The sequence below is a fragment of the Eublepharis macularius genome, chromosome 13 (assembly GCF_028583425.1).
Source record: "Eublepharis macularius isolate TG4126 chromosome 13, MPM_Emac_v1.0, whole genome shotgun sequence".
In the NCBI taxonomy this organism is placed as follows: Eukaryota; Metazoa; Chordata; class Lepidosauria; order Squamata; family Eublepharidae; genus Eublepharis; species Eublepharis macularius.
In genome coordinates this window covers 14,237,644-14,254,482 of record NC_072802.1, presented here as the reverse complement: position 1 = coordinate 14,254,482, position 16,839 = coordinate 14,237,644, and the positions used below count along the sequence as shown (strand labels likewise).

Below are 16,839 nucleotides of genomic sequence, written 5' to 3'. Positions count from 1 at the left end.
TTTCTCCTACGTATTTCAGTATCTGGAACCTGCTCTTCCTTGGAGATGTACAACCAGACAGCTAAAATTACCCCTCTACAAATATAAACTTGCCTGGGGATTCCCCTACGCCTTCCCAGCACTTTAAACTGTTATGAAAATCTTATCAGAATGAACAGTGAACATTTATAGAGAAATATTCATTTTTATTTTGCTCTTTAGGCTTCTTAGTTATTTAAAAGCCAAGGCAGCACAACAATTAATGCTGGATACAGACTGGAGAGACCTGGGTTCAAATTCTTGTTCAGCCATCAAGATTAGTGGGTTATTCTGGGCCAGCTGCCATCTCCTGAACCTATCCTAACTTACCAGTATTAATCGTGGGGGGTGGGGGGGAAGCACCTGTATGCTGTTCTGAGCTCTTTGGAGGGCTAATTGTTTAAAATGAAGAAGATGCCTCATTTAAATGTCGCAAGAGGGTGCACCACATGGAATTACCTCTCTTCTTTTAGTAATAACCAATTAAAAAGCTTGACTCGGCTGCCTGGCTGGGAACTCGCCTTCAAGCAGCTGATTAGGGGGTTAAAATGCCCCTTCTGTGCCACTGCACAGTGCCACGAAAAGAGGCATTTTTAACCCCACCAGCTAGACTCGGCTGCCTGGTGGGAAACTCGCCACCAAGCAGCTGATTTGGGGGTTAAAATGCCCCTTTCTATGCCGCTGCACAGTGCCACAGAAAGAGGCATTTAAACCGCTTGACCTGAAGCTTCCCAAAGCAATACAAATCGCTTCAGGAATCTTTGATTTGGGGTTTCCAAAACAGACCCAGCACGCTGGGGCTGATTCGGAAATCCTGAATCTTTGCAAATTGGGTCCGATTCAGGTATCTTTCCTGAATCGGAAACCCGAAACGCATACCCCTAGTGGTTAAGAGCAGCAAGACTCTAATCTGTAGAACCAGGTTTGATTCCTCACTCCTCCCCTTGTAGCCACCTAGGTGATCTTGGGTCAGTTACTTCTCGGAGCTCTGTCAGCCCCACTTACTTCACAGAGTGATTGTGAGGATAATAACACACTTTGTAAACCACTCTGAGTGGGCATTAAGCTGCCCTGAAAGAAGGTATATAAATCAAATGTTGTTGTTATTAATATTCTCAGTGATACACATGTATTCTGGTAAATTGTCGAAGGCTTTCATGGCCGGAGAACGATGGTTGTTGTGGGTTTTCCGGGCTGTATTGCCGTGGTCTTGGCATTGTAGTTCCTGACGTTTCGCCAGCAGCTGTGGCTGGCATCTTCAGAGGTGTAGCACCAAAAGACAGAGATCTCTCAGTGTCACAGTGTGGAAAAGATGTAGGTTATTTGTATCTACTCAGGAGGGGTGGGGTTGAGCTGAGTCATCCTGTAAGAGTTTCCCAGGGTGTGGAATGCTAATGGCGGGAGGCACATCAAGTACCAATCCATATGCAAAAGAACCTCCTCAGGATACAGTGAAGCCTCCCGCCATTAGCATTCCACACCCTGGGAAACTCTTACAGGATGACTCAGCTCAACCCCACCCCTCCTGAGTAGATACAAATGACCTACATCTTTTCCACACTGTGACACTGAGAGATCTCTGTCTTTTGGTGCTACACCTCTGAAGATGCCAGCCACAGCTGCTGGCGAAACGTCAGGAACTACAATGCCAAGACCACGGCAATACAGCCCGGAAAACCCACAACCACCATTATTCTGGTAAACTTTGTTTGAACTCTGTATGAACTTTCCTGTAGTTTTTTTCTAACATGTTGTATAACCACATAGGTGTACTTTCACCTTTGACAGCTATTTAAAAATAGTAGACAGTATCAAGACAAATGTTCTCTAATCATAGAATGGAACAATGATGATATGCTCACTTCTGTTGTTTTTACTGATTTATAATTTTTATCTTGCAGCTGGACACAACATCACTTTTTTGCTAATTAGAATGGCACATGGTTGAAAATATGAATAACTGTCTTAAACCAGTAATAGCTTATCTATGCAATCACATGAAAAAGATCTTTTTGCATAATATAACATATGAAAGTGTTAACTCAGATAGCAAATCAGAGTTCTGGCTAAATGAAATCTCATAAAGATCTAGGTGATAAATTTATCTTTGTAATATGTGCTATGGAAAACTTAATGCATTTCATAGTAAACCTGATTGATTTAAATTTAAAGTTAACTGCGAAATGTTTGGAAGCTTATTTCTTGTTGCCTTTACTTGTTCCATCTTTGTAGTTTTATATTAATAAGCATCTATATTTTGGTATCGTGCTTCCTTAAAAAGTCTGGAGTTTATTTCAATAAAATAAAACTTTACACTCAAAAAAGGAGTTTTTGTGTTTTGGGGAAGATTACTGAAAGAAGAACTCGCTAAGCAGCCTCTTTTAAGGAGCAAAAGCTGTATTTTTAAGTCTAATCTAAGGTCTGGAATCTGTTCAGTCAAGATAAATATTTAGTCTGTTCAAGAGAAAGCCTTAATTAGACATGGATTCAGTCCGTTACAGAGGGATGCCTTATGATAACCACGATCAAATCTTATCACTTTGATAGTGGTGGTGGAGAGTGCCCTCAAGTCATAGCTGACTTATGGCAATCCCTGGTGAGGTTTTCATGGCAAGAGATTACCAGAGGTGGCTTGCCATTGCCTGCCTCTGCAGCCCTGGTCTTCCTTGGAGGTCTCCCATCCAATTACTAACCAAGACCATCCCTGCTTAGCTTCTGAGATCTGATGAGATCAGGCTCACCTGGGCTATTCAGGTCAAAGCCTATGTGAATGGAAAAAAATTAGTAAATTATTAGCACTGTTGTGAACTGACTATTTAATATATAACACCTGCAATTACAGCCATTATACAACAGATTTTAATGAGATAATTAAATTTTGTTAAGTATTTGTTGTGCAATTATTTCCACCACCATCTCCTTCATTTCCAACTTTAAAAGTTACAATAAAAATGTGAGCCTTCAACATCTGCACTTCTTCCCTTCCAACTTTTCTCATGGGTAAAGCTGGACTTTGTAAACATTAGTAGGATCAGCTCCAAATGTTAGCAAATCATCTCCAAGTGAACTACGTATTTCATTTTTCCAAAATATTTTTACCACAATTACAACAAACAGGACTCACAGAACCTGCAGTTAAACTAAAAGTTTGCAATTATTTAAACAAAACAAAAGCAAAAAAACTTACCCGATAAAAACAGCGATCCAGCAGGCCACATTGCAAAATTATACCCAAAAATATAAAAGAAAAGGATAATTATAATGTATATTAAATAAATAAAACAGAGTGCAAAATGCCTCCACCCCAAGGAAAAACTATTTTTTTAAAAAAATTGCCGACTTAATCTGCGCATTCTGAATGCTTTTGTCTGTGTTGCTGCAGCTGATTTAGCTAAGTTTTAAACAGTTAGTACAGAGCAGCATAAAAACCCATTTAACACAAAATGTGAGCCAAATTAAATATCATCTGAACAAGAAGCTACTCAACAGCAAACCAGACGGGAGGTAGATCAACCCAAATTATTTCCTCCTCCTCCCCATTCTTCCTGCCCACCTATAAGGCATGATGGATACACTCCCTACAAGGGCATCCAGCAAACCCCCAGGGCAGCCTGCTCACACCAAGAGTCGCTATCAGTGGAAACACAGAAACATGTAACTGCAAGGTGCTCCCAAGGGTCATCTAGTTCAACCTCCTGCACAATGCAGGACATTCATAGCTACCTCCCCAAACCCCCCCAGTTCTATGCCCAAAGGAAGGCAAAAAACCTCCAGGATCCCCATCCTGAACCCAAAGTGACGATTGGCATTGTACCCTGGGCACGTAAGAAATGGCCACGAAAGCCTAGCACCCGCTATCCTCTTCATGCCTACTCTCTCCCGATCTGTGTACATTCATATGGAATTATAGAATCATCCAGGGCTTTTTTTCTGGGAAAAGAGGTGGTGGAACTCAGAGGGTTGCCCTCGGAGAAAATGGTCACATGGCTGGTGGCCCCGCCCCCTGATCTCCAGACAGAGGGCAGTTTAGATTGCCCTCCGCACCGCCATCTAAGTTCCCCTCTGTCTGGAGATCAGGGGGCGGGGCCACCAGCCATGTGACCATTTTCAAGAGGTTCCGGAACTCCGTTCCCCCACGTTCCTGCTGAAAAAAAGCCCTGGAATCATCACAAAGAGCTAGGACAGAAGAGATTCTGTTGGGCACCACAGAGGAATGGGAAGAGAAGTATGGGGAAGAGAAGACTGGCTTGTCCTCTTACCCCAAAACCTTCAGCAGGCAGTCTCCTGCCCTTGTGTGTGCAGAACTTTGGTTCTCTCATGTGCACAGGGGAAGGGCAACATTCCCACAATTTGTGGAGCACTGAGGACCACACTGTTAAGCTGAATGGCAGCTGCTAATTTCTCATGTTTCAAAAGGCACATGCATACTTGCTTAAAATATGTGATAGACACATCACACTTCAATACCATTCATTAAATTAGAAAGGGTAGTTCATAAAATATTAGGTTACAGGAAGAGAGATCAATTCAGTCTCCAGATCAGGAATGAAAATATTTGTTCACAAAAAGCCTAACCTATCTTTCAATATTTATATTGCACAAAATGGAAATGATGAACTTGCACTACCAACAGATTACCAGAGATCAGACCAGAATCAGGCAGGGAGCTTTCAGGTCACATGATTTTAAAGCATTTCATAAACCTCTCGTTTTTGTTTCTGAGTCTTCAGGTCATGCTTTTGAAAACCTACTTCTAAACATTAGAAGAGCCAGAAAAACTATTTTTTTAAAGAGGAAAAAAAAAACCCCAGAAACTGCTCATAGCCCTGAAACTAGCTATTTCCATGGATAATTAAACAATACCCATGAGTCCTGAGGCACATCTCCTGAGTATTAGATACTGGGGTTACCTTCAACCCCCAGTAGTGAACTGACAGAGGCATATGACTAGCCCCTCTTGCACACAGAACAATGGAGTAAGTGGACTTTTGGACTGCTCCAGCTGGGGTATTCTTATAGACGAAAGACAGTGCAAGTTTTAAAAAATCTCTCCCAAAAATAGTAGTGATGGTTCCACTGAACTACAACACTATAAACAGAGACCCATATGCGACTGTAGAGTTCTTTTAGAGATGAAGAAATCGACACGCAAGACGTAGCTTTACCCGTTGCTGTTCTGAACTCATGTACTGCTGACTTTCCACCAAACACAGCATCAAAGTCCACATTGATTGTTGAAGAGGCAGTTTTTTGGGATGCTGAATGAAGAGGATATCCTGCAAAAGTTCATCAAAATGATCAGAAGTAGAACTGTTAGTATAAAACAAAATTATTTAAGAAAACAGTTACTATAAATATTTATAGAGTACTGTGAAATCACAAGGTACTTCAGGATCACTAAAATCATCTTCACATATGGAAAGAGACAGTAAAAACTAGTGTTAAATTAGAAACCTTACTATAAGAAGTATACAACATCCACCCGACTGTACGGCTTAGAAACCCCAACTACCTTTTTTTAAAGCCCAAACTTAAATCAAATGCCAAACCTGCATTTCTGCAAAATTAACGACTTTTGTTCTAAATTGAAACTGAGCACCCATCTGCTTAATGAGGAATTGCAATATACTTTTGATCTGAAATTAAGGCATATTAAGATCATCATTACTGTCGTTTTGAAGGAAATGAGAAGATGTTTTACCACTAAACAGTTCCACTGTTTGTTTGGAGTTTAAGGTGGATGTCACAAAAGGGGTGGTACTTTTTACAGCTTCTTCAACAGGCTTCATATCAAAGAGGTCCAGGTGGGGGGGAGACCCAACACAACCATTTGTGGACGAGAAAGGTCCTTCCAGAAACAGCACAAAGCAGCAAGAAGAATGGAAAGAAGAGAAGCCAGAACACAAATACAAATAGTCAAGGCAGAAGACACACTGTACAGGCACAACTTAAGAGTTCACAGAAGCACAATTTCAAGCATTTTACAATACCTCTGTAAAAAGTCCAGTAGCACCTTTAAGACTAACCAACTTATTTGTAGCATAAGCTTTCGAGAACCACAGCTCTCTTTATCAGGTGCATCTGATGCTCTACCACTCAGACACGCCCCCCTCCTATACATTTCTCAATCTAAAACCATAATGGAGCATTATCCTTGAGGACGTCTACCGTCCCTTCAAACCTGAAGCAGCCTCAGACTGCAGAGGCAGACAGGAAGCTATCCATTCTGACTGAACAAAAGCTGCACTTGTGCGTCGCATGTGTTAAGTCTAAATTATATTATAGCTCTATTACTTCAGCACTTCATTAATTACACACTAATCAAACTAGATCCATTCAAGGATGATTTGGGGGGACAGAGAAGGGGCTGCTACCCCAAACTACTACTTCTAGGCAGTTATGATGACAGTTAGACACACTGAGGCCTGTGACATAAACTTGAAATGTTATACCTGATACAGACTAAATTTGGCCACTATCCTTTGTCTCAGGGTTACATGTGTTTCATTCATTATGGAAAAAATGTTTTTAACTAGCTCAGGGCAATCAGCAAGGGCTACGCCAGACCAGCAAGATCTTTTTCACGTCTTGTCAGCCATGAGAAGAAATATGAAGGCCTGGAGATAAACTGGACAAAAAGGGGGGTTTTCTTCCCCACCTCTAAATTGGGAAGTTTTGAGGAGCACTGAAAAAAAAACCTATAATTTTTTGAGGGAGATGCTTTTTAAGATAAGGTATAATGTGTGTAACATGATCTATTTTATTTAATACAATCTCCATCATTAAAGATAATTCCTATGTATACTGTAGACATATACAACATACTTTTTAAGGCTATGTTTATTGTTCAAATGAGACCAATTTGGGCTACAATTAACCTGCTAGACTGAGTTTAAAAACAATGAACTATTCAATAACGTATCGTCTTTAATCTTATATACCTCGACAGCCAAATATATTGCTAGTCATATAATGACCTGCATGAATCTGTTTCTGTCCAAACAATATACAGGTTTGGCTCTAGCCAGCTTCCCCACTGGTTATAAACAGGGAGCAAGGGGTCTCCTTTAACCACTTAAAAAGCTGTGCTGGGGATCAGAGGCTCTGCAAGGACAAAAAGCACGCAGGATAGAGTCTATGGAAAGGAGCATGAGATGGAATGAAAAAGCTGGCTGGATCCAACTCACTATCTTTTGATTATGTAATTTGTTTTCTAATTTCAACTTTTTATTTTTTCCTGTCTCTAAGATGGGGAAAATAAAGATACATGCCCTAAAGTAGATTAAGGTGCTGCAATTTCCACTTCTCTCTTAACCACTGGGTATATTTGCAATTTTGCTTCATTTATACTATGTAAATATGCCAAATAGCACAATTTTAATCTGCTAAATTACAAATGGTGCATTTTATGTCAATAAAGCAGTAAAGTTTAGGTTTGATAGGAAAGTATTACATATTTTTCAATTATCCCCAACATTTCCATTCTTTTTTTTCCTTAAGAAAAAAATCAGAAAAGGCATCAACGTTCCTAGAAAGTTTCTCTCTCTAAAGGAACAGCTGGTTTTGCTTCTGTTAATCAAACCAGTCAGAAGAATATGTTGTTTTGAGAATCAGGACTGAAAAGCAGTATATAAATTCTGTAAATATTATAAATATACTTCAGTGCCATACAAACATGGCGCATGAACAGACAGAGTAAGAAGAAAGCAAAGCTAACCTGACAAACTCCTTGCAGACAAACCCCCTTTGGGGTGCAGCAATAATTTCTGCAACACGCTTTGTGTTTTCGTGCCACAGCTATTCATGAGGGTAAGAGAAATGGTCTAGATGTCATGGCTGCAGAGGACTCGTTGGGCAACCAATTACGTAAGACGTAACATGAACTCCTAAAATTTCAAAGGTTCATCCAGCTTTATTTCACCATAGCAGTAACCTACCTCCCCAGGCACTGCTTGCCGAAGTCGCTATGGCTGGAGTACTCTGTACAGTCGGAACAAATGCAGGTTGAAGGTCAAAGAGATCAGTAGAAAGGTTGGGCATGCTGAAAAGTTCAAGAAGTAGTCCAACTATAATTAAGCAACACAACTTCTAGTATTCTGCTTTATTAAAAAAACACCCAGAAAGCTGAGGCTTAGACAGTGACCAACATCTGCCTATAGATCCACACACATTTGAGAGTAATTTTGCTGCTTTCCATTTCAAAGAACAAGTTTGGTTTGATAAACACTCCAGGGTAGAAATTACAACAACAGAACAAATATCTATATACTAACAGGAACTTAACCCCACGGCAACGTGAGCATCACGTTAACTCATTTTACGTGGGCTTTGATGTGACACAATTCGAGACTTGTGGTGTTTGAAAAGTTCTACGTACCCTGTAAAAAGTTATACAAGAACTTTGATTGGCACCCATGTTCAGCAAATCAGCCCCCGCCCCAGGCCCTCTTCTGAACGTTGAGGCTCCAGAAAACGGAAGCAGTGAGCCAGACCCAGGGGAGAATGGATGCAATGTCACTGGAAGACCTGAAGCTGCCTTATACGGAGTCAGACCACTGGTTTATCAAAGTCAGTATCGTCTACTCCAGCTGGTGGTGGCTTGACTTCCCAAGATCTCAAGTACGGGTCCCTTTCACATCACCTCCTACCTGACACTTCTGCCTGGAGATGCTGGGTATCGAACCCATGACTTTCTGCACACACCAAACTTCCCCTTAATTTAGAAATAGAGGGTTGGGTGGTTTCACGTTCAGCCTTCAAGACCCAACCTCAAGATTCCACTCTCAATGTAGCTTCAAGTTTGGGCTCTTCTGTCCAATTTAACTGCAATGGACACAAAGCGCTGCCTACCAACTGCATCTTCTCAGCTTTCCAGGACCAGCCTGGGGAAACAGAGTCCCTGACCAACCATATTCTCCCTCACTGAAACCTTGGCAGGGGGAATGAGAAGAGCTACTAAAGAAAACGTATTAAGATTTTTTGAAGGTTTCTATAAAAGAAAAACATCACATGGTGTCAGATAAATCAAAAACTCGTCCCATTTTTAAAAAGCTTTAGATGAAAGTGGCTAGAAACAGATGAATGGGAAATGTTTTGATACAAAAGAATGTTTTGGAGGATATAAATGACTGAATTCTAACAAGTCAAACTGCTTAAGATGGGAAGGAGCCTGTGTATTTTCTCTTCTCAGTAAACAACTTGTAATCATCCAGGGCCTCCACACAGGAAAAGCTTCCCCCACCCAGTTTCCCTGTAAAGCTACAATACTTTTCTGTTTTATTTTTTTTTTAATCTACGGTTGAACCTTCGGCCTTAAAAAGAGAAAAGTCAAACACTGTTGGTAACATTTAACTTGGGCGGATGCTCCAATGCCAAAAAGTGAAGAATTCCACTGACGTTTGAGGGCTGTTTATACTTGCTTTGATACGGGAATCCCCCTCACCTATTGGTGGTTGGTGCAGGTGTTGCAAAGAGGTCAACAGCAGCATTGGTATTCACACTCTTCCCTGATAAAGTGCTTGGAGAGGCAGATGTAGACGTAGAATTTGAGACCACAGAAATCTCTCTCAGCCGTTGTTCCTATTTTTAAAAAAAAAACACCAGACAAGGGAATACAGGGCAAGAAAATTAAAATGGACACTGTATAAGGCTTACTGTATCTCAAATTTTATCCAGGGTGCCACACACTCATTACTCCTTTGCTTTGTAACAAACCATTTATATCATATCTCTCAGCATTTAGAGATTAAAATCTGACAAAGGAAAAAACGATGCATATGATTTGGGGGACCAGAGGGGGAGCTCTGACTCATGAAAGCTCACCTTGAAATAAATGTTGTTAATCTTTAAAGTGCCTCTGCACTTCTGTTTTGATTTGAAGAACCACCGTTTCCCAAATGAACCTGTCTCACGGCTGAGTTTTTTTCCAGCAGCCAAACCATCTGCCTCCAGCTAGAGAGAAAGTGCATCCTCCGGAGTGCCGCTTCACTTACAGTACTTTTTCCTGCCCTCATTCATCCAGCACTCAAGTGACATTTGCATTTACTCAGGCTATCAGGACAGGAAGACCTAAAACTGATTTTACTTCTGCTGACCTTACCTAAGCTCTGGCTTGCCAATTTGGTTGTTTTAATTGTGTGTTACTCCATTTTATTATTCTGATAGTTGTAGTTTTTAAATTCTTTATAAACTGCCTTGAGAATCCTGGGCATAGGAGTAGTAGTAGAAATATTATCAAATAAACAAATATACAAATGTGAAGTTGATCATTAACAGCTCTTTGTACACCCCCCTAAAAAACACAGGTTTGACCTGCATATTTGAATTGTGCAAATATAATATAAAAAGGGAGGGATTACTCCCAAATCTTAAACGGCAGCAGTAATTCATAATTCATGTCCAAACTGGTCCATCTTAGCTGGGAACAAAAAGGACAGCACAAAACACAACATGCTATAGCACCATACCACAAACAAAAAGTCAAGTCTTTTGCCACTAATGGAGGAAAAAACCTGCTGCACAATTATAGCAAAAACCCTACATAATTTTAGAAATTAGCCTATAAGAAGGAAACACCGAAGCAGCTCTCCCTCTTGATCTATTCAAGAGTTTCTGGTGAGCAAAAAGCAAAAACGCTGAACCGGCAACTTAACTACATCATATAATTAAGCCACTTCCCCATTCCATAGTGAATTTTGGATTGACAGTTACAGAGCGATCCAGCCAAATCCCACTGTTTATTCTTCACCCGTGGAAATCAGTGGGATTTCGCAGTTCGCGACTGTGCTTTAAGGTCACCACCCAGCTGCAACTTAAGCACTTCCAAGTCCCACTGATTTCAGCAGGTAAGACCATGCTTGGCTTTCCCCCACCAAGAATCAGTGGTGCTCGACAGTGGCTGAATGATGACCTTCAGGTGTGAAGGAGTCTCAAAAATGGAATAGGCCTTTGAATACTGATTCAGTCATGAGTCCATTAAAAGCTTGATCCAAGCTTCATAAGAATCAAGAGATCATTTGTTACCATACAAACCTGACCAACTGTTAAGATCTCTTAGAAAGACAGTAACAAAATAATAACAAAAATTGCATACTGTTGCAGAAATGAATAAGGTTGTGCCGGATAATACTGGAAATTCTCTAAATCAAAAGCAGTCTCCAAGTCTTCTGCAATACAGCCTCATTAAGAGGCAATATTCAACTAAAAATTACACAGCAAACTCCACACATCAGCACAGCCCGTTAGGAAAGGTAACACTAAGTCTGTTATTCTAGTGGCCTAACAAAGGCTGTTCTTAAACCGGCTACTCCATTTAAAGAACTGTTGAAGTTGGAGAAACCCAAGAGTTGCACCTTCAGCGCTTGCAGTCGAGCTTGCTCTTCCTCCAGCGCCTGCTGTTTCTCTCTCTCATCCATTCTGCTGAAGGACATTCCAGTATTGGCAAGTGTAGAAACAGCACTAGACAGCGTGCTTGCTCTAAAATAAAAGAAGCTCAATCAGAACTGAACATCCAGGAAACATGCGTCCACTTATCTTCAAACCAGGTGGATGCCTCAAAGTTGCTGAGATCCTCGGCTAAGGGAGAGGCAGGGAAGACAGAGCTCAATCACATAAATGATCACACAAAAAAGGGCAGCCATGTTAAAGACTGTTGCAGCGGGAACAAAACTATAGCCTTGTGGAACCCTAAAGATTAACCATTAATTGAGGACCCTCTGCTGAAGCGTGTTCCAGCCCACAAAAGCTTATGCCACAAGTCTTCTTTTAATGTGAATCACATCCATTTTTCCATAGCCAAATGGCAAAGAAGCAGTGAGGCTGCAGTCCCTCTGAAGTCAGCTAGATTCATTTTCATTCTGACTTTCCTCTATGCCCCCCCTTGCCCATTACAATTCCCCCCATAAAGCGGATTAGACAAAGAGATAATGAATGGCCTCAGAGCATTCAAAGAGCTTCATGGCTCAGCAGTGCAGCCTAGACAGCCTTTCCTACATGCCGGCCTCGAGCCAAGTGCTGAGAGGCAGGGACTGCCTCTCTTACAAGGGCCAGCAGCGGACCTGAGAGGAGACTGAGCCTCCCAGGTCCGTAGTCCTCTCCACACCCCAGCCAGCCTGCTCTGATTGGCCGGCTGCAGTTTGAATCTGGGCGGCGAGGGCTGCCCTGCTACCCCAGGGAGTCCACACTGCCTTCCGATATGGCGGCCGCCATGACGTCCTGCCCTCTGCCCCCCCCCCACGAGGCCTGCAACTGAGCCTCCCAGTTAAGTCTGGGGAGCTGGCATTTCCCCCCCTAAAGTGGATTAGACAAAGAGATAATGAATGGCCTCAGAGTATTCAAAGAGCTTCACGGCTCAGCAGGATTTTAAACCTTGGCCTGCCTGATCCTAGTCTAACCACACTAGCAGCATTTTGTAGTCATGTTTACAGAACACCCATTTAAATGCATAAACCATATTGGGGGTGAGGTTGACAACTGCGGCAACAAACATTTTGTCTTCCATGACTAACTATAATTAGTGGGTTTTGAGCTTCTGCACTAAAAATGCTAGATCCCACTTACCTACTTACTCAAAGTCAGGTTTGGGCAGAGAGATTTGAAAAGGAAGACTACTGAACATATTCCATCCCACCCATCCTGCCACTAGGCATGTGTGTAGTTCTCACTTAAAGGTGTAGGCAATATCAACAAAATATACAAACGGGGATCTGCAAGTTATTCAGGGAGGAGACAAAAAGGTAGAGAATTCCTTTCGCTACATTCCCAACTGCTCCTTGCCTTCTTTTGCCTCCCTCAGTGACAGGTGGCAACATGTGTGTTGCTGAGATGGGGTATCTGTGAGTCAAGAAATCATCTCTGTGCCTCTGCCTCACATCTGTTTGTGGCTGTGCCATTTATGCATGCCACGGAGAGATGGGCAGAGTTAGCATTAAAGCTATGGTCCATGAGAACAAATAAATCTTGCCACATCACTGAGAATAGCCTAAGCTTACCTATTACACAGACACTCTTAATTCAGCAAAAATCACTATCCACACTGCGACCAGCTTGCTGATTACCTGCTAGCAGCCGAAACCTCCTTTGTCTTCTTTCCTTCCAGAGAAGCCAGGTGCTGCTCCAACGCTTCAAGCAGACTACTGGGAGCCTAAAGTTACAAGTTCTTGTCAAATGTATGCTTGGCCACAACAGTAAAACTTCAACTATATTTTTACGTTTTTCTGGACTGAATAACAATAGTATCACAACAAGATGACTCTGGGAAGAGAGGAAAGATCTCTCCACACACCAGAATCCCATGTGACCTGCCCACCACAGTCTAGCAGCTGCTTCCTCTACCACTTTCTGCAGAGACAGAAGAAGCACTTCAAAGGCGGGTGACTGCGGTATAGGATGCACTCTCAGCTCATACAGGCACTCAGTGTGGGCCACATGAACTCAAAACCTTGTGCCATGTACAAGCATTGTGTGGCACATCTATGTCTCAAACACCAGGACTGCTGCCTGAAGGCCAAACATCTGAAAGGCAGTGTTCAAAGTCATACTTGGCCATGCGATCCTACAGCAAATCTTTCAGTTTATGATACTGGTATTTTAAAATCTATTCCTTGATTAAACATTGTGCCCATTTATTTGTAAAACAAGAATAATCAGCTCACATAGTGCATTAACTTTAGAACAGCAGAGGCATGTTGAGAAACCAAAGATGTGATGTATGCAGGAAAACTTTCAGCCTCAAGACAAATTTCTTCATCATCTCACATCTTACTTGACACTTGATCACTCTCGTCCAGGGCTTTTTTTCAGCTGGAACGCAGTGGAACGGAGTTACGGCACCTCTTGAAAATGGTCACATGGCTGGTGGCCCCGCCCCCTGATCTCCAGACAGAGGGGAGCTTGGATTGCCCTCCACGCCGCTCGGTGCGGAGGGAGATCTCAACTCCCCTCTGTCTGGAGAACAGGGGGCGGGGCCACCAGCCATGTGACCATTTTCACCAAGGCCAATTTAAACTTTAAAAACTCCCCCCTTATTCCAGCTGACCCAAAATGACATCATTGTACAGTCCTCAGTTCCACCACCTCTTTTCCCAGAAAAAAAGCCCTGCTCTCGCCCCTATACAGGTGTATGGGACAGCTTTACCTTTCACAAAAATGTGGCAAATTGGATATTTTCAGAGAGAGCTAACTGGCCTGTTCTAGTTCTTTTTGGAGGCTCTAAAAATCTATTAAAGCAAAGCAAGAGATCTGAAACTAAGCCTCCCAAAGTCAAGAAGAAAAAAAAGAGCTACAGCCTTCAAGTTTTATTAGACTTAGAGGTAATACTGGGCAAGCAAATAAGCTGCTTAGATTTATTCCTACTGTGAAAACAGAAGCAAAGCACTAGCACTCAGAACTGGGGCTTGTCAGTTCTGGCCCCTAGATTTTGGAACACCAGTCTTTCTCACACACTCTTAGGCTTCCAGGAATACTTATTTATCTCATTTAACACATTTTTATCCTGCCTTTCCCCCAAGGAGCTTAGGGTGCAGCACATCACACTCCCCACCTCCATTTCATCCTCACAACAACCATGTAAAGTAGTTCAGGCTATGAGTGAGTGACTGGCCCGAGGGCTACTGTCACCATTTTCACTGCGCTTTTTCAGTTCAGTCCTAAGCATGTAGACTCACAGGTCTCACTGAGTTCACCAGCACTTTCTCCTTGGTGTGTTTCCAACTGCAACTGTATTTGCTGTGTTAATATCCATCATCGTTTTGCTGCTACTACTAGTTTAATTTTTCTTGGTTTTAGCTTTACTATGTTGTAGATTTTTAAAGATTATTTTTAATCAAAATTGAGTACTTTATAGTACAAATGTGGGATAAAAACTTGATAAATAAAATAAAGCAATAAGGGAAGTAAAAGAGAGAAAGAGAGAAACAAATGTTTGTGACAAACATGCCAGTTCCTAGCAGGCAGCGCCCTTAAGTCTGTGTGTCTTTCTATTGCCAATGTACCAGGGATGGCTGAAATGTCCTGTGTCTTTAAAGAGCCAACTGATACATGACAAGAAGTCTGTGATCAGATCTCCTACCGCATTCAAGGTTGTTAACAATGGCTGCACTGAAAGCTAAACTAAAAGAGAGGAATTACATGAGGACGCTCACGTGAAGGGAGTCGCAATATTAGCTGGGAAGCTGAGTTTTAAAAGAGATCGCAAGGCCCTGTCAATTTCCCCTCTCTACAGAGCCAGCAAAGATCTCCTCAGAGGGTTTGTTTATTTCCTCTTCACCCCCAGAAAGGGAAGTGAAACTGACAGAACCTTTCAGAGGAAATTAGCGAACCCTTTGGGGAGGGATCTTTGCAGGCTATGTAGAGAGGGGAAATTGACAAAGCCTTCTGAGCTCTTTTAAAACTTGGCTTCCCGGCAAACACTGTGACTCCCTTCATGTGAGCATCCTCATGTAATTAATCTCTTGTAGCTTAGCTCTGAGATGGGAGAATCAAATTGTGACTGTAGCATTTGGGGGGGGGGGTGTTAACCCAGGGCCAATGTTTATACTTGTCAAAAGGCTGACAAGCCAATGTTTATTTATTTAAATCTAGTGTTTCCCCTGGAGTGCTCAAGTTAGCTTAAAATAAATTTGCTAATGGCATCTAAAGTTACATTAAAACAGCCTTACAATTATCTAAAACATTAGTTTAAACATTCACCCATAACAGATGCAATAAAATACTCACCTTATGCAGCTGGTGGGGAGGGGAAATAATTTAAATTAGAAGAGTAGTGTGGAGGGGAGGGAAAGAGTTAAAATCCTCGCCTCCCAGCTCTGCTGCCCTTTGCATTTGCCCCCTCCCCTTAGCCTGCTATAAAATTTTGATATTTTCATAAAAGCAGAAACGGTAACAAGATCTCCTGCCTTCATGCCTCATTTGGCACCAAGCAGAATGAAGCTGAGTATGGACTTTTCAGCCACCCCCCACAAATGAAACCCTCACATCGAAGAATCCTGCCTCCAGGGTTTCAGTGCAGGTTAAAAAAAGACCCCACATTCGCTACTCTGAGTTCCTTGAACAATATGATAAAGTTAAATGAAATGCTCAAAAGAGAAAGCTGATCTGTTAACAAAAATGTTTATTGATAACTCTCCCTGCAATAAACCCTTTAAAGAACTAACCATAACTAGTAACATTAAACAACAAAAAGCTGAACTTAGCAAAAAGGAGCTAAACCTTTTTTAAAAATAAAGTGATAAGTTACCAGCTGAGGCCTTACAGAAAAAAATACCTTAAAGTCTAAAGTAGCAATAAAGTACCTCTAACTAGTAACTGAAAGGGCAAAGAAGGAGAGATTTGCAAGGCACACTATACGGTCAACAAGCAAGCAGGGAACAGATGAAGACGCATCCTTGACATCAACATACCACACAGAAGGGAATTTATCTCAAACTCCATTTATGCCTCCCAGATAAGCTCTCATGAAAGAAAAATTGTGACAGCACAAATAGCAGGAAATACATTTTTACATCAGGAAGTCAAAAGAGGGTATGTTTTTGGTGAGCTATTAAGGTGTTTGTTTGCTTTATACTGCACAAAAGCTCTACCTTGCAAAACTTGTTCCGGTGGCATTTACTAGACATTCTATTAATGAAGATTCTTGTTGCGTGCGGTATTTGAGTTTTGTTTCACAAGAGGTATCCTATGCTTGGCTAGAAGAGAAGCTGACACAACAATGCAGCAACAAATTGGAGTCCGTTAGGCAAAGCTGCCTTCACGTTAATAATACACTATTTCCTCAAAATCAAAGGCTGTCTCCCCTTCCTGCCTCAGAACCTTCTTCCAATGGAA

The 16,839-nt window shown here is 41.7% G+C and overlaps 1 protein-coding gene across 2 annotated transcripts in view; it reads right to left on the bottom strand.

Moving 5' to 3' along the window:
* LOC129341623 (phosphatidylinositol-binding clathrin assembly protein-like) overlaps positions 1-16,839 on the bottom strand; it is a 67,282-nt gene that overhangs the window by 17,560 nt on the left and 32,883 nt on the right. Inside the window, exons 9-14 of one of the 2 annotated variants that reach the window (XM_054996903.1) lie at positions 13,074-13,159; positions 11,370-11,493; positions 9,461-9,597; positions 7,956-8,059; positions 5,720-5,866; positions 5,184-5,294 (exon numbers count right to left, since the gene is read on the bottom strand). In XM_054996903.1, coding sequence (XP_054852878.1) covers positions 5,184-5,294; positions 5,720-5,866; positions 7,956-8,059; positions 9,461-9,597; positions 11,370-11,493; positions 13,074-13,159 — 709 coding nt within the window. The remainder of the gene's footprint in view (positions 1-5,183; positions 5,295-5,719; positions 5,867-7,955; positions 8,060-9,460; positions 9,598-11,369; positions 11,494-13,073; positions 13,160-16,839) is intronic. The other variant, XM_054996904.1, reaches the window with a different exon arrangement.